General features: G+C 51.7%; 4 protein-coding genes across 5 annotated transcripts; 1 reads left to right on the forward strand and 3 right to left on the reverse strand.

Moving 5' to 3' along the window:
* Positions 1 to 471: 471 nt before the first annotated feature.
* Ltb4r (leukotriene B4 receptor) lies at positions 472 to 3,593 on the reverse strand. The gene is made up of 2 exons (XM_028892179.2): positions 2,512 to 3,593; positions 472 to 1,730 (listed from the first exon to the last, which is right to left on the reverse strand). Exon 2 carries the CDS (start codon positions 1,719 to 1,721, stop codon positions 687 to 689), a length of 1,035 nt encoding a protein of 344 aa, XP_028748012.1. The 5' UTR covers positions 1,722 to 1,730; positions 2,512 to 3,593; the 3' UTR covers positions 472 to 686.
* Positions 3,594 to 4,659: 1,066 nt separating this feature from the next.
* Positions 4,660 to 7,675, reverse strand: Ltb4r2 (leukotriene B4 receptor 2). The gene is made up of 2 exons (XM_037208516.1): positions 7,119 to 7,675; positions 4,660 to 6,756 (listed from the first exon to the last, which is right to left on the reverse strand). The coding sequence occupies exon 2, from the start codon at positions 6,715 to 6,717 to the stop codon at positions 5,641 to 5,643; it is 1,077 nt and encodes a 358-aa protein (XP_037064411.1). The 5' UTR covers positions 6,718 to 6,756; positions 7,119 to 7,675; the 3' UTR covers positions 4,660 to 5,640.
* Positions 7,676 to 9,243: 1,568 nt separating this feature from the next.
* On the forward strand, positions 9,244 to 14,243 carry Cideb (cell death inducing DFFA like effector b). Of its 2 annotated transcripts, XR_005092180.1 has the most exons (6): positions 9,323 to 9,533; positions 9,781 to 9,925; positions 12,626 to 12,772; positions 12,962 to 13,152; positions 13,343 to 13,758; positions 13,813 to 14,243. XR_005092180.1 is itself a non-coding variant. In XM_028892191.2 (5 exons), the coding sequence occupies exons 1-5, from the start codon at positions 9,493 to 9,495 to the stop codon at positions 13,476 to 13,478; spliced, it is 660 nt and encodes a 219-aa protein (XP_028748024.1). In that variant the 5' UTR covers positions 9,244 to 9,492; the 3' UTR covers positions 13,479 to 14,243. The 2 variants fall into 2 exon arrangements, 1 of the variants encoding a protein (XP_028748024.1); XM_028892191.2 differs by having other exon boundaries at positions 9,244 to 9,533; positions 13,343 to 14,243.
* Nop9 (NOP9 nucleolar protein) lies at positions 14,231 to 21,839 on the reverse strand. The gene is made up of 10 exons (XM_028892190.2): positions 21,526 to 21,839; positions 20,916 to 21,380; positions 19,213 to 19,323; positions 18,496 to 18,637; positions 17,481 to 17,673; positions 16,528 to 16,668; positions 16,030 to 16,158; positions 15,682 to 15,918; positions 15,371 to 15,476; positions 14,231 to 14,741 (listed from the first exon to the last, which is right to left on the reverse strand). The coding sequence occupies exons 1-10, from the start codon at positions 21,776 to 21,778 to the stop codon at positions 14,584 to 14,586; spliced, it is 1,935 nt and encodes a 644-aa protein (XP_028748023.1). The 5' UTR covers positions 21,779 to 21,839; the 3' UTR covers positions 14,231 to 14,583.
* Between the last annotated feature and the right edge of the window lie 10 nt (positions 21,840 to 21,849).

Consider the following 21,849-nt stretch of genomic DNA (forward strand, 5'->3'; position numbering starts at 1 on the left):
TTGTGTTACAGGGTGGGGAAGGGGAGGGTGGCTTCTGAGAGACGGCAGGTACTGATGCACAGAATTCTGGAAGATGGGATCGGGTCCTCCGGTCCCCGGGGAGACTTCCTCGGGAGGTGGAGAGAAGGGAAACCATCTCCGGGGACTCTCCTCAGAGGATGTTAGGTTTACACCATCGAGGATGGTTACCACGAACTTCTGGGAAGACACTTCACAAGAACCGGTCCCCTGAGTCATGACTCTGGAGGGATGGGGCCACACAGTGAATTCTTTTAACCATCTCCCTTAGGAGTCAGCAGCACGTTTTTCCAAGTGGGATCTTCAGAATCAGGAGTGCAGGGCTACATCTACTCATACGTCCCTTCCAAAACTGTAAACCACGGGGAACTAAAGAACTGTTGACAGGGTCCCCACCAGGGTCCCTCCCTGGGACCAATAAACCACCCCCAGTGCACCACAACATACACCTCATTCACAGGCTTAACCTGATTTCAGACTTTAATGGTAAAGCCGCCCGCCCGGCAGAAGCCAGGCCCGAGCATGCTGACTGTTTGCCCCGACTCGCCCCACCCCTCCCTCTCTTCCGCTTGAGCCCAGCCCCCAACCCACTTTCCTCCAGGTACAGAAGTGGGTCAGGCCAGGGTTAACGAATGTCTTTGCGCCCAGCCTCCTGCAGTTCAGTTCACTCAGGACGGGGTGGAGGAGGTCATCAAGTTGTCAGTGGGGCCTTCCTCGGGACTGGCGGGTGCGGCCCTCTGGGTCTGGCCCAGGGTGCCCCCGCGGCGGGAGCTGTACCCCTCGGAGCCAGTGGCTTCCAGCAGCTTGACTACGAAGCCGGCGCCGGCCGAGCGCAGCAAGCCGCCGCCCGCGCACGCGTACAGCACCGGGTTCACGCTGCTGCTCAGGAAGGCCAGCGCGATGAGCACGTTGCGGGCCAGCTTCAGACGCCGCCCCACCGAGTCGTCCTTGTCCCAGCCCGCCAGCGCGCGGCCGGCCTCCACCAGGTTCACCAGGTGGTAAGGCAGCCAGAAGGCGGCGAAGGCCAGGATGATGAGCACCACCAGGCGGCCGGTGCGGCGACTGCGGCGGAAGCGCCGAGCCTGCAGCCTGCGTCCGATGTCAGAGTAGCTGGCCACCACGGCCAGGAAGGGCAGCAGGAAGCCCGTGGTGGTTTCGAAGAGCAGATGGAAGGCACTGTGCCCGTCGCTAGGGTAGTCCGAACGGCAGACCAGAGTCCTGTTGTACCGTTTTACGGTACGGTACGCAAGGACCGGTGTGGCCAGCAGAAAAGACACCACCCAGATGCTTACCAACACCCATCGGGCAGTCGTCTTAGTGCGCAACTTCTGGGACACAAAGGGGCGAGCCACTGCCAGCGAGCGGTCCAGACTCATAACGGTGATAAGCAGGACGCTGGCATACATGCTTACTCCACAAATATAGTGGCACAGGCGGCAACCGGTCACTCTAAAACTCCAGGTGCGTTGAGACAGGGCGTGTAGGAAAAAGGGAGCCGTGAGCAGCACAGCCAGGTCGGCCAGAGCCAAGTTCAGCACCAGCAGGGCCGTGACAGAGCGCTTCTGCATCCTTTTCAAGATGCTCCACACCACAAAGCTGTTGCCAGGAAGCCCCACAGCCAGGGCCACAGACAGTAGGACAATAGACAGAGACATGCCACCGGGAGAGGAAGATGCTGCAGGAGATGTAGTATTGGAAGCCATCAAAAGGACCTGGAGAGTAGAAAGCGGCCACGCCCATGAGGAGAAAGCCAAGGGACTCTTGGCACCTCATCACATTAGCATGAGTACTCGGATCTCCAAAATCAGAAGTTTCCGAGGTACCTCCAAATATATACAGGGCCATCTCTGTCAACCTTGTTGTCTTAAAGGGACCTGGTTGAAGAGAAAGACTAATTTCCTAACTGGGTGGTGGGGCCCCTTCTTTGCCACAGACTCAGTTACAAAAGACACACAACAACCGCCTTTCCAGAGTCTGTCACCCTCTTTCCCTTAAGAGACCCCGGAACCCAGCACCGGACTGGGAGACTTTCCTCTCCACTGCTGCATCCCGTGAAAGGCTAGCTCTTCTGCCTCCTGAGAGGCCTCTGTCCACTTAGCCCTGCGACTTTCTCCAGTCTCCTACCCACTCACTCTAGAGCGGACCAGCATGTACCAGGAAGAACTTGGACAGAGAGGGGTTAATGGACAGGCCCTGAGGGCAAGTCCTTTTGTAGTGGTCAGGCTGTCTTTGGAGATTCTTTCTCAGCACCTCTCCAAGCTACACCCGAGACACACACACACACACACACACACACACACACACCCCACTCACATACACACATTCTCACATAACACACTGACACACTCATGCACACACTCTTGCACACAGTCTCTCACACAACACACTGACACTCACACACACACACACTCACATACAACACACTGACATACACATACACACACACACACACACACACACACACACACCCCATCCAATTCCTAGGATACTTACAAGGTTTCCCAGATGCTAATCAGAAGCCAATGCCACGTCCAGGGTCAGGGCAAAGTCATCGGACAGACAATTCCTGAATCGGTCCTAGAGCTAGGGTCGTGGTCCCACTTCTAAGTCTGTCAGCTACATCAGCCAGAGAGGAAGTACCACAGAGCAGAGGAGGGGGAAGATGCATCTTCCTGAGGGTGAGGCTGAAAAAAACCCACACCCTCCTTCACTGTTCGAGAGGGACAATCTTTGTGTCCCAGAGCGGCCCGGAAAGGAGGAAGGCTCCTTGGGTGGGGCTAAATGAGAAGTACCCAGGAAAGGGCAGTGAGCTAGGGAAGAGGGGTGCCAGGAGTGAGTTGGCTGGGGTGTGGTCTAAAAATGCAGGTCTAGACTGGAGAGGTGAACAGAGTGATGGATTATATCATCGGAGGAGGAAGCAAGGCTCAGAATGAGACTGCTGGTTTAAGAAAAAATATTATCTTTGTACTTCACGTGGTCAAGGCCACCCTAGGCTGTATGAGATCGAGAGAGACACCGATCGACACACAGTGTGTGTGTGTGTGTGGGGGGGTATCAAGGAGAATGTGCAAAAAGTGAATGAAGGGGAAGCAACCTATTCTGGACTTCAGGTCAGACCATGATCTTGGTGTGGATACAGGCAAAAAGCCTTCTCCAGCACCTCCCTTTACAGGTTCACCAACTCTCCATTCTTCTGGAGAGAAGCCACAGTCTAAGTGATCTCCTGCATAGCACAAAATGTGGATTTCTTCTCCTTCCCCTACCCACTTGACCATGTAGACCAGCCCTGTTGGACTCTCTCAGTGGGTCCTAGGCAAGGATTGGTACCACTCCTTTCCTACAGCCTTACAGCCTTGCACCATCAGTTTCAACGTAGACGGAGAACGTGGAGGCTAAGCTAGGCTGTGCTGAGAAGGAAGAGCAGACGAGGTGGCACAGGAACCAAGATGCCTCCTCACTCCGGCCCTGCCGCAAGAGCATCTAAGAATTTGGAAAGAGCCGGGCGCTGGTGGAGCACGCCTTTAATCCCAGCACTCAGGAGGCAGAAGCAGGAGGATCTCTGTGAGTTCGAGGCCAGCCTGCCCTACAGAGTGAGTTCCAGGACAGCCAGGGCTATTACACAGAGAAACTCTGTCTCAGAAAAAAAAATTTTTTAAAATAAATAAAAAAGAATGTGAACAGATAAACAGCCTCCAAAGCGTCTTCTTTCGGTGAAAGGAAGGACGCCATCTCTCTTTGAAGTCTCCACCAAGAACGCATTCCTTCAGGCCGTCATGGCCTTACCCTTTGACTCTCCACCTGTCGCTTGTCAGGAAAGATGTAAAGCGTAAGAGGCCCGTCGAGGCCCCTTATGTTTCCCAGTGCCCTCACTTTTCTCACGTTGAGAAAAGGCAGATCAGCGCTGACCCAGTAACTGCCGAGCAGAGGATATGATGAAAAGGAGGCCAAAACCACAGCACGAACTGAAGGCAGAGTTGAGGAAGAACTCTCTGACCACACCGGGTGTGTAAGGTGGAGAATTTACAACAGAGGAAGTTCAGAAACCTCTGCTCCAGAACACCAGGACAGGAAGAATTCTGTGTTTGTGGATAGAGGCTTCTGGATCAGAGCTCCGGGGTCACCCAGAGCCCTTTCCAGCAGACAGTAGGTTGTCTTTGCATAACCCTCAGGCTGCTCTATCTTCCTTGGGGAGCAGTCCTCCTCCTCCAGAGACTGGACACTCTAAGCACACTTCCTCCCTAGTTCAGAGGTCACCTCAACCCCGGTTACAGTGTTCCTAGAGTGACCCCGGAGACTGGCTTTTCTTTTTTTCTGTTGGCCTCTGCCTGAAGAGTGAGCAAAGACATTGAAGTAGAGCCCGGAGTAACCACTTGGGAGGTCAACTACCTCAGTTTGCTGGGGACCGATGGATCTAGGAACAAGAAATTTTGAGGGCTAAAAAGAATGTTCTGGGGCTGGAGAGATGGCTCAGCGGTTAAGAGCACTGACTGCTCTTCCAGAGGTCCTGAGTTCAATTCCCAGCAACCACATGGTGGCTCACAACCATCTGTAATGAGATCTGGTGCCCTCTTCTGTATACATAATAAATAAATAAAATCTTTAAAAAAAAATGTTCTGAGCCAACTAGGATGGACTGGTCATGTGTGTGTGTCCATGATGTCCCCTAAAGAAAAACAAAAACAAAAAAAAAAACACTTGCTCAAAAAAAAATTTGACTCAAAAGAGTCATTCAGGTTTTGGATCTAATAATAGGGAGATCCCAAAAGATGGAGGCTGCAAAGTAGTGGAGGAGGGTTAGGAACGTCTAACATCTTGCAAAGAGGGAAGGCAGCAGAGAGAAAAGACAGAGAAAGGAAAGGCACCACCTTCCGGAAGGGTTCTTTCAGTTTTCCAGATACTCCAGCCATTCGCCACCACCACCTCCTCATCAATCCTCAAACTTCCTCTTGTGAAGAAAGTACTGGCTCCTGGGCTTCCTCACAGGCCTGGTGACTTTTAGAGGGGGAGGGAGAGGTGGAGTCTTGTCACCCAAGGCTCCTGCATCACGGTCCAGTCATGTGCCTCCCTCTCACTGTGCTGACCCTCAGACAGGCACGACACTTTTCTTTCACACAGCACAGATTTACTTCCCCTTGGAGGCCAGTTTCTTCCTCCGAAACGCTTCTAAGAATGAATTTTCCCCGCCCTCATCCAAACTCCACGGTGGTTCCAGAGACAGGCCTGGGAAAACAGAGAGCCTGGCTGGAGAGGCAGGGCAGAAAGCCACTGAAGGCTGGCACTGTCCGGTTCTGGATGAGGTGACTTCAGTACAACACGGGCATGATGGACCACTAACAGGAGCACATTTAAGCCACCCGTTAATGGCTTCCCAGTGTATTTCACACAAGTAGCTACTGGCAACATGTAAGCAGTTCTGGTACATGGATCCAGGCCATATTGCAAGCACCAAATATGAACATAGGCCACAGTCACCTTCACAATCCATGTCTTGGAGTAATCTGAGCCTATAGAGTAATCCTGTCCAGTCAAACCAAAACTACAATCAGAGAAGTGTCCCCAAGTACCCTTGAGTTCCAGGAACCATGGGAAGAGGTAGGGGAACCCCGAGGTTCGGGGTTCTGGCTACCATTCCTGACTGTCCTTCTCCATCCTACCCCCGCCTCCAGGATCTCCATTGCCCCTGCCCTGTCCCACGACTTTCAGCCTAGGTGTAGTTCGGAGCTCCATGGTGCCCTCCCTAGAGCGGCTGCCCCCTCGGGCCTCCCAAGAGCCTTCGAAGAGCCGAGTAAGGAACCGGGGCCCCGCCCGGGGCAGCAGATCCCCCGCAGTGAAGACGTAGAGCACCGGGTTGACGCTGGAACTGAAGAAAGCCAAGGCTGTAGTTCCAGCGCGCGCCGCCTGGCCCGCCCCGCCAAGCTTGGCCAGGGGCCCTTCGGGCGGAGCGAGCGCAGCCACCGCCTGCAAGACATTGACCGCGTGGTAGGGGGCCCAGAGCAAGCCGAAGGCCAGCACGATGGCGCTCACCAGACGACCCACCCGCGTGCCGTGTCGCCCCGAGCCCCAGCGCGCGCCCCGCAACCGCGCCAGCGTCACGCCGTAGCAGCCGAGGACGGTCCCGAAAGGCAGGACGAAGGCAGTCAGGGTCTCCAGGCTCAGATGAACAGCGGCGTGCACCGCCGACGGGTGGCACAGTTGACACACGCCATCGCCCCAGAGGTGGCGGTAGACGGCGGCCGGGACGGCGAGCACCAGGGCGGCCAGCCAGACCCCCAGCAGCAAGCGACGGGCCAGGGCCGGGCTGCGCAGTCGGGGAGCCAGGAAGGGCCGAGTGACAGCTAGGCAGCGCTGCAGGCTGAGCAGTCCGGTGAGCAGCACGCTGGCGTACATGCTGAGCGCGCACACGTAGTACACCGCCTTGCAGCCCACCTGGCCCAGGGGCCAGGCCCGGCCGCTCAGGAAAGCCACAAAGAGCGGGGTGAGCAGAAGCACCGCGCCGTCGGCCAGCGCCAGGTGCAGCACAAGTGTGGCCGCCAGCGGCCGCCCCGCGGTGGGCCGCCAGCCCGCCAAGCTCCACACCACGAAGCCGTTGCCCGGCAGTCCCAGCAACGCCGCCAGCAGCAGGAAGGCGGTGCCGGTGGCCCGCGAGGCCTTCCAACTCAGCAGCGTCTCATTCCCGGGCGGACGATAGCAGACCGACATCCTCCGAGAAGGGGGCTGCAAGAATCCACCGGGTGGAGCCTTCAAGATTGGGGCAAAGACCCACATTACCGCTGATGCTGGATGAGAAGGGACTGCTGTGCCCACCCCACCCCACCCACCCCAGCTTCGCTGCAGCTTGCCTGTGTCTTCTCTCCAGGAAACCAATTGAAACAACTCCTTAGGACCCGTGGCCCCTGTTCCCAGTCAGCTGTCCTTCCCTGCTCTTGGCATGTTCCCAGAGGCCGCTGCTTCTGAAACACTGGTGTTCCCCAGTCCTCACGGCAGACGGTCTCCGCCTCCACATCTGACCTTCCGGCGCAGCCCCCTCTTTATCCAATCCCATTCTTTATATCTCAGGGGGGGAAAGTGACCGGTGGGGAGTAAAGAGCAGATCTACTTACCTAGCTGGGAGAGAACAGCGTTGGGGGTCGAGGGCGGTGTAGGGAGGCTGACAGGTGAAGCGGTGGGGGATGAGGTATCTAATCCTGCCCCGAGCCTGTCACATTTGCAGAGGATGAGGCGTGAATGAAGAGGGACAAGATGGTGCTCATCCCCGGCCTTTCCTGGGCCCTCCTTCAGCCTACTCCTTCCCATCACTGACAGGCCCAGGCACGTGGAGGCCAGCCTCCCTAGGAAACAGGATAAGGCTGAGGAGGTGCAGGAAGGTGCTCGGGCCATGAGGAGAGAAGAGTTCTCTGCTAAAGGCTGCTCGCACATCTCCCCCACCTCTGGCCCCAGCCCTTCCAGCCCACCTTCTGCCATGTTTATGTTCACTAGCCTCCTTGGCTCGCCCCGCGGGGCCGGCTGGCCGTCAACAGAGAAGGCTGCCCAAGCAACCCTACTTTCCTAGCTGCTCTCTCTTAGCTGTTTTCAGCCTCCTGTCCCTTCTCTTCAGCTTCAGTCTCATTTTGAGTCTGTCCGGGTCCCTCCACCCTCCAGCTATGATGAGTTGTCTGTGACAACTTTTCAGTGTAAGACATGACACCCAGTCCTGGGGGGCGGGGGCTACACATGTAGGTATGAGGAGCTTGCAGTCTGTTTGGGGGTGATCATAGCACACGGGAGGGAGGGAGCATGTTGAGAGCAGAAAGTGGAGAGCCATTCAGTACATTTCATTTGTACTCCATCAGTAGCTGTCAGAACCCCAAGGAGAAGACTGGGGAATGCTTCACTGCTGGAGCATTGTCCTTAGCCACTAATGCCCCTCCATCTGACCTTCATTAGTGCCTGAAAAGGCCCTGGCTGGGCTCCAGCCTGCATGAGACATGAAGCCGGATAGGCCACAAAGCTGTCCAGGCACTTTGTCTTTCTCAGAACACAGGAAGCTGGGGGACCAGGAGAGTCTAGAAGACTCCCAGGCAGGAAAACAGGGACTGTGCCCACTTAAGGGCTTGCTGCAGTGAACCTCAGTTTCTGAAATCAGAGACGAAGCCTGGGACATCAAAACTAAAGCCCCTGGGCTGAGCAGAGCCTCAGCCGGCAAAGTCCTTGCCATCCAAGCACGAGGGCCTGAATTCAGTGCCCAGAAACCATGTTAAAGGGTTGCATGGTTCGGGGCTGGAGAGATGGCTCAGAGGTTAAGAGCACTGGCTGTTCTTCCGGCGGTCCTGAGTTCAATTCCCAGAAACCACATGGTGGCTCACAGTCATCTGTAATGTGATCTGGTGCCCTCTTCTGGCCAGCAGGGATATATGCAGACAGAACACTGTATACATAATAAGTTTTAAAAAAAAAAAAAAAAAAAGTGTGTGTGTGTGTGTGTGTGTGTGTGCATGGTTTGTAATCCTAGTGCTGGCAGATGGAAACAGGTGGATCTCTAGGACTCACTGACCAGCTATCCTAACCAACTTGTTGACCTTCAGGCCTGTGAGAGACCCTGTGTGTGTGTGTGTGTGTGTGTGTGTGTGTGTGTGTGTGTGAGAGAGAGAGAGAGAGAGAGAGAGAGAGAGAAAGTTCTGATACTCTGATGACTGTAGAGGGGATCATAGGTGGAGGTACATAATTAGCAAAACAAAAAAGATTAGAGCAGTGTCTGCTCATGGCCACTGAAGCAGGCATTTCTGGAGAATGAAGCCAGAAGAGAAAAAAAAAAAAAAACGTTTAGCTAATCCTTCTCCAACCAAGGAGGTTAAGCAGGAAAGCCAGAGTATCAGAGAGAATCCTGACCATGCTGGTTCTGTAGATCAGAATCCAGCCTCTCCTCACACCATTCCCAGACACATTGCCCCACCTTTCATTTTCTCGGGGTCCCTTGGAATGATCCCTGCTTCTCCCCGTGCTAAGCTTGCAAGCTTCCCCAGTTAGCCCAGCCTTTTCCAAAAGCTGCAGTTTGTAACTTTCCAGTAGGTGGCAGCAGTCAGCAGGGCTCACGTGGCATGCCCTCTCTGACACAGGACCAGAAACTGGACTAGCATTCAGGAGCTGAGATATGAAGTTCAGGAGTTCAAATGGCCAGTCTAGACTACAAAGTAAAACTGTATTTGGATAAAGGGGAGGGGAGAATCAAATATCAAATTCTATCCTTCACAACACATCTCTAAAGAGAGACGCAAACAAGGCACTTCCACCACCCCACACAGGCTCCTCCTCCTAGACTTTGTTCCTATTACTTATCAGGCTAGGGGGGCAGAGTCCAGGCTTGACTCACCTCTCACTTCATCAGGGCTAAGATCTCAGCTTTATACAGAAACAAGATTTCAGCCTCAGAACAACAGAGAGAGACACACACAGCCCCAAAGCCACAGGGAGGCAGCTCACTTACTCGATCCCTCTACCATGGAGTACCTTTCAGCCTTGAACCCCAATGGACTGCTGAGGTGATTTCTAACCCCTCTTTATACTTCAATGCTGGGGATATGGGCAGACGAGGCAAACATCAGCCTCTAGAAGGCTCACTTCCTGCCTCGACAGACCTCTCCAACTCTTAACTACTCTTTTGTTCTTCCCATAGTCTCTCCTTTGGATCTGTAAACCTAGAACCTCTTAGCCACCCCACCCCATCATTATCACTAATTTTACCAACCCCCTCCTTGCCCCTTCTGGTGTTTTCTTCCTAACTACCAGGTCAGTATCCACTATGGGCTCTGAAATTGGCCGTAGGGTCTGGAACTCAGCTCCACCACCTCAGCGACCCTTCCGTGTCTGTGATCACAAGCGGACGGTCCGGAAAGGACTGACTGCTGCCACCCGCCAGGAGCTACTAGATAAGGTAAGTGGTCGGGTTCCCGGAGCAGGAAAGCCAAGGGACTCAAGTCAAGGACGGTGGGACGGCAGAGCAGAAAGTGTGCATATTACACGGTCGCCATCCCTCGGGAAACAGTCGGTAAGAAGGGGTGGAGAGCCGGGTTCAGAAGTAATCACGGCATTTGTGTGTTTTCTTGCGCTAGGAATCAAAACTCTAGACAAGGGCTCTGCCACTGGTCTGAGTTCCCAGCCCTTCGTTTCTATGAAGAGCCAGTTTCAAATTCTGATTTTGCTACTTCCAAGCTGTCAAGCCTTGGGAAGTCATTCAACCTGTCAAAACCAGTTTGTTGTTTGTCTTTCTATTGAAACAGGCTCTCACTTTTTAGCCCAGGCTGACCTTGAACTCAGAATCCTCCTGCTTCAGCCTTCTAAGTATTAAGACTACAGACACATGCCACAAAACCTAACTTGAAAAATGCTTTCAGTGTTGGGCATCAAACCCAGGTCGTTGCACATACTAGGTAAACAATTTACTTCTAAAGCACACCCCAGCCTTCAGTTTCTTCATCTACACAAGGGAATAATAAGCTACCTTTTAGGGTTTCTGAAAGGAATAAAGGGAAAGTCCTTATAGATATTTTGACAGATATCGGAGAGGGATGCCTCTTGGCTCTGGTCTTCTTGAAGGGATGAATTCAGTCAAGAGACAATTTGAAGGGCGGTGGTAGTGCACACCTTTAATCCCAGCACTCGGGAGGCAGAGGCAGGCGGATCTCTGTGAGTTCGAGGCCAGCCTGGGCTACAGAGCGAGATCCAGGACAGGCACCAAAACTACATGGAGAAACCCTGTCTCGAAAAACAAAACAAACAAAAGAATATTATTCCAGTTTTCTCTTGACCTTATGATCTTTAAAAGTTGTTTATATAGTTTGCTTTTATATATAAGAACTGTTCCTCTCCCACCTCATCCCAATCTAGCTAGTAAAGCTAGGCAGAATACCCCCAGAGACTGGAATGGGCTGCCCACGGTGGGTGGAGAGATGGCTCAGCAGTTAAAAGCATGTAGTCCTTTTGCAGAGGACCAGAGTTGAGCTTCCAGCACCCACCTGGTGGCTCACAAGCAATGTAACTCCAGCTCCAGAGGATCCAATGCCCCCTTCTGATCTCTATGCACTCACATGCACATATCCACCCACCACACACACAATTTTAAAAATATATAAAAATAATTTGTTAAAGGAAGGTGTGTCAACCCACACGGTAAGTGATATGAATATGAAGTTGTCTTTAGAAGATTCAGACCCTTTGTTAGTGTGCACATGCTGGTGGAAACCGTGGTGCTCTAGTTCCTGATGTGGGGGAAACAACCTAAGTACGTCTTCAAAGATGTTTAACCACCATCACCAGAAGGCACCGCTAAGATGTGGCTGTAGCTTTTTTTTTTTTTTTTTTTTTTGTTTTTCGAGACAAGGTTTTTCCGTGTAGTTTTGGATCTCGCTCTGTAGCCCAGGCTGGCCTCGAACTCACAGAGATCTGCCTGGCTCTGCCTCCCGAGTGCTGGGATTAAAGGCGTGTGCCACCACCGCCCAGCGGCTGTAGCTTTCTTTGGTTCCCTCATGTCCAGCTCCTTCTCTACAGGATGATCTAGAGTAACCTGATTCCCAGGATAGGTGGAGGCTTTCTCAGAAGCTAGCCTAAAACTGAGTCGGCTGCAGTCAGTGTTAGAATGAGTCAAAGGGAACAGCGCCAGTGTGTGCTCCTCAAGAGGGCCTCCGAGGAGCGGCTCAGAGCCCTGCCCCTCCCGTCCCCTTGACTATATTATGCCAGCTGAAGCCCTTTTATTTCTTATCACTATTACTAACTAGTTCAACCCTAGCATTTCTTTTAACATTCACAAGTTTTCACTTGGCCTTAGAATGGTTAAACAATGCTAACATTGAAAAAAAAACAGTTGTAGAGCAGGGTGGTGTTAGCACACACCTTTAATCCCAGCACGTGGGAGGCAAAGGCAGACGGATCTTTGTGAGTTCAAGGCCAGCCTGGTCTACATAGTGAGTTCCAAGACAGCAAGAGCTACACAGAGAAATTCTGTCCCAGAAAACTGAAAAACAAAAACAAAACAAAAACTTTGTAGAGAACAGGAAGGACGACACAGGAGGACACTGTAGATAAAAGAACACAGGTAAGAGATTTCATCTGTTTAGATTTCATCTTCTTTTATCCATATTTGGAGTCAGGGTCCAAATCTGTCGAAGTCTGGTATTAAACTTCTTGGCTCCAGTACCGCCCCCCCTCTGCCTCCTGAGCAGCTAAGACGGTGGGTATAACCCCACCTGGCTATGACTGACTTGTCATTCAGTACCAGTGGGAGTGGCTTAGAGAGGAGCAAGGGTAGGTGAACAGAAGCAAATGAAAAAAGGGTCTGCCTCTGGTGAAGGTCTGTTAACAACTCAAAAAACCCAAACAAGAACTGCCATGTTTACGAAGGATGAGATGAAATGCTCACATCTACAATCCCAGGACCCAGGAGGCTAACACAGAATTGCTGAGTTTAGGAACATGCTGAACTCCACAAATACCGTCTCAAAAAAATACACAGGGAAGACGGCAAATCAGGAAGCAGAGCTGAGATACCAACCAGTGTCTAGGGCCAAAGGGCCAACTAAAGAGAGGAGGGGCAGAGGCTGACACCCGCCCCTCTCCTCCTGCCACTGGTCACTAACAGGTACTAGAGACCCTGCTCTTAAGCGGAGTGCTAACACTGGTCCTGGAGGAGGATGGGACCGCCGTGGAGAATGAGGACTTCTTCCAGCTGCTCGAGGATGACACATGTCTGATGGTGCTAGAGCGAGGACAGAGCTGGAGTCCCAGGGTGAGGCCCACAGTGGGCTGCTGAGGTCACCAATCCTTTCTGGTTATCCCAATCCTCTTCCCTAGCCTATCACTGATCTTGGGGGCTGAGGTGCTGGGGAGGCAAAAGGGGCCTAATCCAGCACCGACAGGATTAGCAGATTGTCAGGATATGAAGGAAGGCTCACTTCAATAATGGGGTGTCCCACAGAGTGGGATGTTGTCATACGGCCTAGGACGGGAGAAGCCAAAACACAGCAAGGACATCGCCCGAATCACCTTTGATGTGTACAAGCAAAATCCTCGAGACCTCTTCGGCAGCCTCAACGTCAAAGCTACCTTCTACGGGCTCTATTCCATGAGCTGTGATTTTCAAGGAGTTGGACCCAAAAAAGTGCTCAGGTCAGAAATCAACATGTCACACAACCCTATAGTTGGAGAGTCCCTCAAGTTCAATCAAGTGCCACCTCTTGTACCCCAGTATCCCATAAGTTCTCCTTTGTGAACCCCACCCCCACCCCAAGCTTTCAAACTCAAGGCCTCCCCTCAGCGTCCCTTAACCATTTGGTTTCCTCTCCCTCCTGCCCTGCAGGGAGCTCCTTCGCTGGACTTCCTCACTGCTGCAAGGCCTGGGTCATATGCTGCTGGGGATTTCATCTACCCTGCGCCACGTGGTGGAGGGCGCCGAGCGGTGGCAGTGGCAGAAGCAGACTCACCTCCATTCATAATGAAAAAGTGACGGGAGCCGGTGCCCCGAGACCGCTCCCATGAGACACGTGAGAGCTATACGGCATCAACAGATTTGGGGTCTGCAGTGTACCCTAGGTAACTCACCTGACTCCATCGTAACAGAACCTCTCAGCACACTGCCTTGGTCCTGTAGCCTGCACATTCCTGAAGGATGCTGCCTATCTTACCTCCATCCATCTCCTGCCCTCTACTTATCCTGCAGAACCACAACCTTGTCCCCTGGCATGCTGATCCCGCCATAACTGCTGCTACATCCAGGTTCTCACTGATCCCTATCCCTAAGACCCTGCACACCAATGACTCAGTCCCCAGGTTCTCACTGATCCCTATCCCTAAGACCCTGCACACCAATGACAGTCCCCAGGTTCTTACTGATCCCTATCCCTAAGACCCTGCACACCAATGACTCAGTCCCCAGGTTCTCACTGATCCCTATCCCTAAGACCCTGCACACCAATGACAGTCCCCAGGTTCTCACTGATCCCTATCCCTAAGACCCTGCACACCAATGACACAGTCCCCAGGTTCTCACTGATCCCTATCCCTAAGACCCTGCACACCAATGACAGTCCCCAGGTTCTTACTGATCCCTATCCCTAAGACCCTGCACACCAATGACTCAGTCCCCAAGTTCTCACTGATCCCTGTCCCTAAGACCCTGCACACCAATGACACTGTCCCTAGCTTTACCTTGAGCTACCTTTCCCCGGAAAATAAAAATATTACAAAGAAAAATACAAAAATGTTTACCAGTATGCCTGGGGAAGAATGGGTGTTGGTACAGACAGATGGACATGGGGATAAACAGGATCTGGCTGCCATAGCCCAGGCTAGCCTTGAATTCTTGGTTGTTTTGTTTTGTTTTTTGTTTTTTTGCCTTGTTGGCACTCCTTTAATCCCAGTGAATTCTTGATATTCTTGTTTCAATTTCCTGAGTGTCAGGCGTACAGTTTTGTTTATGTTACTACAGTTTTGTGTGTGTTGCTACATCTGCTCCAATAAGACTCCAGACTCCGATTCAAAGCAGGAAGGACAAGCATGTCCTGTCACCCCCCATCGACACTATTCCCAGACCGTGAGGTCTCAGTCTTCAAGTATAGAGTTCAATGCCCGTCTCCGCTTGGCCACAGCACTCTGCTGCTGTTCCCAAGTCTGTCGCCGCTTCAAGAAGGTAGTCAGGGCCACATTTCGGGCCACGTGGTGGCCAAAAGCATCCTGGATCAACTCCTGGTTCTGCTCTCCTGCAAAGAGAACCACTTGTGTTTATCATCATCACCCATGCTCAAAAACCAATTCTACTTGAAGTGAAGGCCCCTCCATTTCCCTCCAACCCTGGACTTGAAATGTACGCTGTTGTGGGATATCTGTACACTGTGTGAAGATAGATTGCTGACTGGTTTAATAAAGAGCTGAACAGCCAATAACTAGACAGGAGGTATAGGTGGGACTTCTGGGCAGAGAGAGAAGTAGGAGATGAATCTAGGTTCGAGAGAGAGGCAAGGAGACATGGAGGAAACAGGATGGGCAGTATGTGACAGATTAGTAAAAATGGGTTAAAGTTATAAGAGCTTAAAAGTTAAAAACAAGCCTAAGCTGAGGTAAGCTTCCATAATTAGTAAGTCTCAGGTGTCATTATTTATAAACTGGTGGCCCCTCCAAAAAATCCAACTATAAAACACCTCACCCATTAAAAGCCAGATAAAGGGGTAAGGGTAGATAAAGAACTGCACAAGTCTGCAGAGAGGAGGCAAAAGCAGACCACTGAGACCTCAGAACCAGACTATGCTTCTGATATCTGCTGAACTAATCGGCTACTGGGTGCAGGAAAAGGCAGAGTTTGGAAACATCGCCCAGGGGCAGTGGTACTCACCCAATTCAGCAGCAATTTCCTTCCGAGCGCCCAAAGCTGCTCCACTCCAGATGGCATCTAAGACACGGCTGCCGTGGCGGCTACAGGCAAGAGCCACATACTGCCCCTGCATTGAGACAGCAAGTCAAGTCCCTCGGGAGAGGAACGCAACTGGGTCTTGGGAGTGGAGGGATAATTTCAGAAGGCTGGAGAGGCACGGTTCAACCAGCACAGGAACTATGCATGTGCCCTGCCTCCAGCTCCCGGGTCCAGCCCTGAACAAACCCGTTTTCTCTAAAGCAGTGACGGAGGGACCAGGGCACAAGTCTAACCTTTAGGATCTTCAGCACACGACGACGCTGCTTATGTGTCACAGAGGGGCTGGTCAGGACGGCATCAAATACATGAGAGCCAGCAGGGCTTTGGGCCAGAGCCAGGAGCTGAGGTCCTGTCAAGGCGCTCAGACTCCGGAGTACAAGTCCAGGGTTGGAGAAATACAGCAAGTGCTGGAGCAGAAGAGACCCAAGCACTGTCACCTCCCTCAGAGCTCTGGCTGTGGCCATCTCTACCTGGGAGGACAGTAATCAGAAATGAGGAGGCCGTGACCAGGCCAGATGGATGAGCTCGTCCCTAGGGTACTGCCACCTTCTCTTCAAAAAGCCTGGCCCCTCCCACCTTACCTGATGCTCTGCAGGCACCGCCCCCTCCTCCTCCTCTGTCAGTTCATAGTATACCTCATAAGCCAACAGAGAGGCAAAGAGAGGCACACAGGCGACTTGCCGGGATGAGGGCTCTGCACAGTGGAACGCCTAGACAGCAAGACAAAACATAAAGACTCTCGAGAACTATCCCATCCCCAACACAAGGGTGTTCCAGACAGAATGTTCAAGAAGAGGGAGGTCTAACCCAACAGCAAAGGACACGAGGGAGAGCAGAATCTCATCGGCCTTGTTCTGTCTCCAGCCTCTGCACTTGTGGGGACTGAATCCACATTTACCTCTCCAAGTTCTCTAAGTTCTGGAGAATCAACTGCATTTCAGGGCTGTTCTTGGACTCATCTGTCTATCTATAACATTCTATCCCTCAACATTAAACCTCACATCCACATTAGACAAATTCTAACTAGCAGAATTAGATCAAGGAAGGGCATGGATAGGTTGCAAGTAACACCCCCTTACCTCCATTAACAGCTGCAAGACCTGGGCTTGGTGAGTCCCAACCCTGCGGCAGGCTTCCACCAGAGCAACAACCACCCCTGGGTGGCCCTGGGCCAGCACAGCTTCCAAGGCAGGACTCAGCTCCTCAAACACAAGGGACAGCTGAGAGGAAACATGGATTGGAGAATCGTTGACCTTCAATTAATGGTTACTGACTAAGTTAATCAGAACATTTTTCCTACTGAAAAGAGCTAGATAAGACATAAAAACCATTGCCAACATCAGAACTTTCACCGTGCTGTGTAAAACCCAGAAGAGACGTCATAGATGTGTTATCTTATAGGGGAAGATTTTAAATGTTCCTTCTGCAGAAGTCAAGGAGAACCAAGGCAAAGCAAGTCTAGAATTAAACCCGCCATTCTACTCCATGTGTCAACCCAAGGGACCACGGGACACCCTCCATCTCCCACCCCCATCATAGGCAAAAAGGGAAAAGAAAAGCTAAGCAATGGCTTCAGGGCCCCTGTGGGTTAATAGACAAGAAGCCACCGAACTTCTAGCTGTAAAATTGAATTAAGAGGACAGGTAATCAGACCTGAGAAGCTAAAACAAATCTCTAGGAGAAGGGCACCTCCACCCTAATTTCTGGAAAAGTCCTGAGAATAACTTCACATGGGCAATGGGCAGTAAATTGCCAGAGAAGCACAGAGACAAGCACTCAATAAAATAAGGCCCAAAAGCTGGTTAGTGGTGATGCACGCCTTTAATCTCAGCACTCAGGAGACAGGCAGGCAGATCTCTGTGAATTTAAGGCCAGCCTGATTTACAGAGCAAGTTCTAGGACAGCCAGGGCTACATACAGAGAAACCCTAACCGGAAAAACCAAATTAATATGTAAATAAGTAAATCAATCAATCAATAAGGCCTAATGATTAAGGATAGCAGAAAGAGACCAGGCCACATTTCCAACTCACCAGCTCAGGGGAAGTGACTGCATCCAGTAAGCGCTGCAGAGGGAAGTTAGCAATGGGATGCGCGGCCAAGGAGTGCAGCTGGCCCTGGAAGTGGTCCTCAAAGAGGCGCTGGAGCCGCACGGGCTCTAACACCAGCAGCACCTGCTCTAGGAGTCTGGAGCTCGTCTGGTCCCGAAGAAACAGGAGTAGAGGGCTGGAGGTGAGAAGAGCGAGACTGGGCTAGAGAGACGGCTCGCTGCTTAAGAGTATCACTTTCTCTGCAGAGGGCCTGGACCAAGAGGCCCTCGCTGCCCACCACTGGCTCCTGCACAAACGTGGTACATGTGCATACACACAGGCAAAACGCTCATACAATAAAGCATTGTTGAAAAAGCTGGCCTTGGTGGTGCGCATCTTTAATCTTAGTATTCAAGAGGCAGAAGCAGGTGAGTTCAAGGCCAGCCTGGTCTAGATAGTGAGTTCCCAGCCAGCTGGGGCTACATAGTGAGACTGTGTCACACATAGATGAAGGAGGAGACTGGGGCCTGAGAGCTGGCTCAGCGGTTAAGAGCACATACTGCTCTTACAGAGGACCCAAGAAGTTCAGTTCCCAGCACCCACAAGGCAGCTTACAACTACCTCCAACTCCAGTTCCAGAGGTTCTGACACCCTCTTCCAGCCTCCGAGGGCCCTGCACGCACGTTGTGTACATATATACATGTAGGCACAACTTCATAAATATAAAATAAAAATAAATCTTAAAATAAAACTAAGTCAGGTATAGGTAATACAAGTCTTTAATCCCAATACCTGGGACACAGAGGCAGGAGGATCTCTGTGAGTTTGAGGCCAGCAGGAGTGAGACTGTGCCTCTCAGGTACTTGGGATTAAAGTCATGCATCACTGCCCAGCAAGAAATATTAACAAGACCAAAGAGTCTGAACTTCATCCAGAAATACAGCTACACTAACTACATCATCTCATTCATCACACATGACATTCCCAGCTTTGGTTACTCCTGAAGACTTGATCATACCTGCCACTTGCTGAAGAATTCCGAGAACTCAGGTAATCAATCACAGCATCACAGAGATGGGCACAATGCTGAGGTGATCTGTGGTGTAAGATCTGTAAGGCCACTTGAAGACAAAAGCTGGAGATCTTGTCGGTGATAAATACTATAGGAAAAGGCAGAGATAATTTAATAGCTTATTCCAAGCCCCGATTACCTGTACAATCCCCAAAACGCAAGTAACCAAGGGTCTATAGACACGACAATGTCTATACAGAATGCTTTACAGCATTAAATAAAGCAGGTGTTACAGAGGAATGACCTGAGACAAGGGTCCTGAGTGGGGAACCCCCAGAGAAGATCCGAGTCCCTCTCCTCCTTCCCTGCTGTGATGTTAACCTTGACTGTCCACTTGATGGGATATAAAATCACTACGAAAACCAACCTCTGGGCATGTCTGTGAGTTTCTGGAGTAGGTTAATACAGGCAGGAACGCCCCTAAATGTGGGTGGCACTAGCCCAGGGGCTGGGATCCTAGGCCGAATAAAAAGGGAAAAACAAGCTGAGCCCAGCATTTATCTATCTACCTCTGCTCCCTGACTGGACAGTCTAGCTACAGCCATGATAATCCCAACACAATGCACTGCCCCCTCCAGCTGTGAGTCAAACGTTTTCTTCCTCCAGTCCCTTGGCCAGGGATCTGTCTCAGCAACATGGAAAGTAACTAAGACATCTTTTTACCTGCAATGTCCTTCAGAAAGCAGGTGCTCAGGTCCTGAAGACGATTCAGGAAAGTTTTAGGAACTTCAAAATCAGTGGGCTTACATTCCCGAGCTGAGGTCCTTTGTGTTTCTAAAGAGAGATCAAGAACATGAACAATAGCAAAATGCAAGTGGCCAAATAGGAAGAGCTCCACAGGGCTCGGAGTGAGATGCAGGACAGATGTGATACAACTCAACGCTGCTTGTGGATCTTCAGCTCCCTTCCCTGTGGGCCAGGGTTCATACTTCTCAGTCAGGTATTTAAAGTAGTCCAAAGTCAGCCCTCATTTATGCTCTCTAACCATATTTTCCAGCATTTTTAAATGTAGGGCACATCCTGTATCATGAGACAAAGTTAGTGGTCTTAATTAGCATTTTTTAAATAGAGAATAAAATTTAAAAGGAAAGAAAACATCAGAAAAGGGGCTAGCAAGTGGAAAGGGCATTCCTGAACCTTCGCCTGAATCCAACACACACACATAAACAGGTTAAAAACACATAGGGGAGCTGGACCGTGGTGCATGCCTCAATCCCAGCATCTGGAAGGCAGAGGCAAGTGGACCTCAGTGACTCTGAGGCCAGCCTCAAACAAAGTGAGTTCCAGGACAGCCAGGGGTACAGAGGGAAACCCTGTCTCAACAAATAAATAAATAGATAAATAAAAATAAAAACTGGGGTTAAAAGCAAATCTCCTGGCCAGGTGTAAAGTCACACATTCCAAAATCCAGTATCTGAGAGGCTGAGGCAGGACAACAGTGAATCTGAGGCCAGAATGGGCTTACATAGGGAATTCCAGACCAACACAGGCTACACAGTAAGACCCTGTCCAGAAAAACAGAAACAAAAACCTACACATGCTACACAGTAAGACCTGTCCAGAAAACAAAAACAAAAACCTAATGACAAACAGTCCGGCATGGAAACACAGCCTGTAGTCCCAGCACCTGAGAGGCAGAAGCAAGCAGGAGGAAAAAGAGTCGAAGGCCCACCTCCGCTATATCACAAGTCAAAAGCCAGCCTAGGTTATAGGGGGGACTCTGTCTCAGAATAAACTATCAGGGACAAGGAGGCTGTGGTAATGGGGACTTCGACTAAGCCCGACAAGCTGAGTTCGAGATACAGAATCCGAACGGTGGAAGAAGAGCTGACCCCCACAAGAGGTCTTCTCTCCTCCACACAAACACAGCAGAAGGCACGGACATTTGAGTGTGTGCACATGCACATACATGCACATATATATTTTTTTAATTAAAAAAATTAACTTCTTACTGTGAGTTGTGGAAATAAAAATGTGAGCCGGGCGTGGTGGCGCACGCCTTTAATCCCAGCACTCGGGAGGCAGAGCCAGGCGGATCTCTGTGAGTTCGAGGCCAGCCTGGGCTACCAAGTGAGCTCCAGGAAAGGCACAAAGCTACACAGAGAAACCCTGTCTCCAAAAACCAAAAAAAAAAAAAAAAGGAAATAAAAATGTGAAATCCATTGCTTTTAATGAATCGTCTCCTCTCCCTGCCCCTACGCTAGTAGCCGGTCCCTAAATAGATGTACACCCTTCCCTCTAGATGTCTAGACACACTATTCTTTGGTCAAGCTCCATCATGAAGATTAACTCTTCTGATTACTGGCTTCTGAACTCCCGAAACTCTCCTGCTCACCAGGCCCACTTGCCTTTTTTATAATACTTACCAGACGACTGGGAACCCCGGGACCTGGCTCGCTCAGACTCCAGAAGAGTACCTCCTAACACTTGCAGCAGAGTTCTGACCACGAAGCTGCCATGCGTGTCTCCACAGAAGAAAAGAAAATCATCACACACCTCAGCGGCTAGTCCCAGGACTAGCTCCTCCAGAGTCTGCAAGGGACCATGCTTCCCATCCTCCTCCTCCTCATCATCATCATCCTCATCCTCCGCTTCTGCAGGACTCCTCAGCAACCGAGGCAGCTGCAGCAGAGCACTTTGCAAAACGTGGACCCCACATCGATGACAAGCCACGAAGCGCAAGTTGGGGCGCAGAGCAGCCCACACTCGACACAGAGGTCTCAAAGGACTGAACCCCAAAAGTTCCTGCAGCATTTCGCTACCAGTCCTGTTCGTGGCCAAGGCTAGGGCCTGAGCCTCCACTTCCTTCAAAATATTGCGCACCATCAACTCTGGAAACACGAGGAAACAGACCGTTAGAGGGAGTGAGAGGGGGGATAAGACTTGACCATCACTTAGCCGAGAACTTCCCGAGAATCCCTCTGGAAGTTGCCCGCGTGGGTTTTACTGTTTATCCGCGGCGTAGCTGGCGCCTACCTCGTTCTTCCGCGGCGTCGGGAGCCACTTTCAACGCTGACAGCGCCCGTCGGAAATAGCCGAGCGCCTCCGGGCTCAGGTGCGGGAGGGCCTCGGGGGCCTGCTCTGCGCGCGAGGCCGCCGCCGCCGGCAGCCGGGGACGCTCATCGCGGCCCGGAGGGGGACGCCCCGAACCCCGGGCCGCGCGTCCCCGTCGGCCGGCGCCCACGAACTGGCGCCGCCCCTTGTGAGCCGAACGCGGACCCAGCCCCATGCGTGCTTCGGGACCGATCCCCCACGCTTCCCGGTTGGCGGCTCACTTCCACGGCCGCCGGCGCACTCCTG

Source organism: Peromyscus leucopus, chromosome 9, assembly GCF_004664715.2.
Source record: "Peromyscus leucopus breed LL Stock chromosome 9, UCI_PerLeu_2.1, whole genome shotgun sequence".
Lineage (NCBI taxonomy): Eukaryota > Metazoa > Chordata > Mammalia > Rodentia > Cricetidae > Peromyscus > Peromyscus leucopus.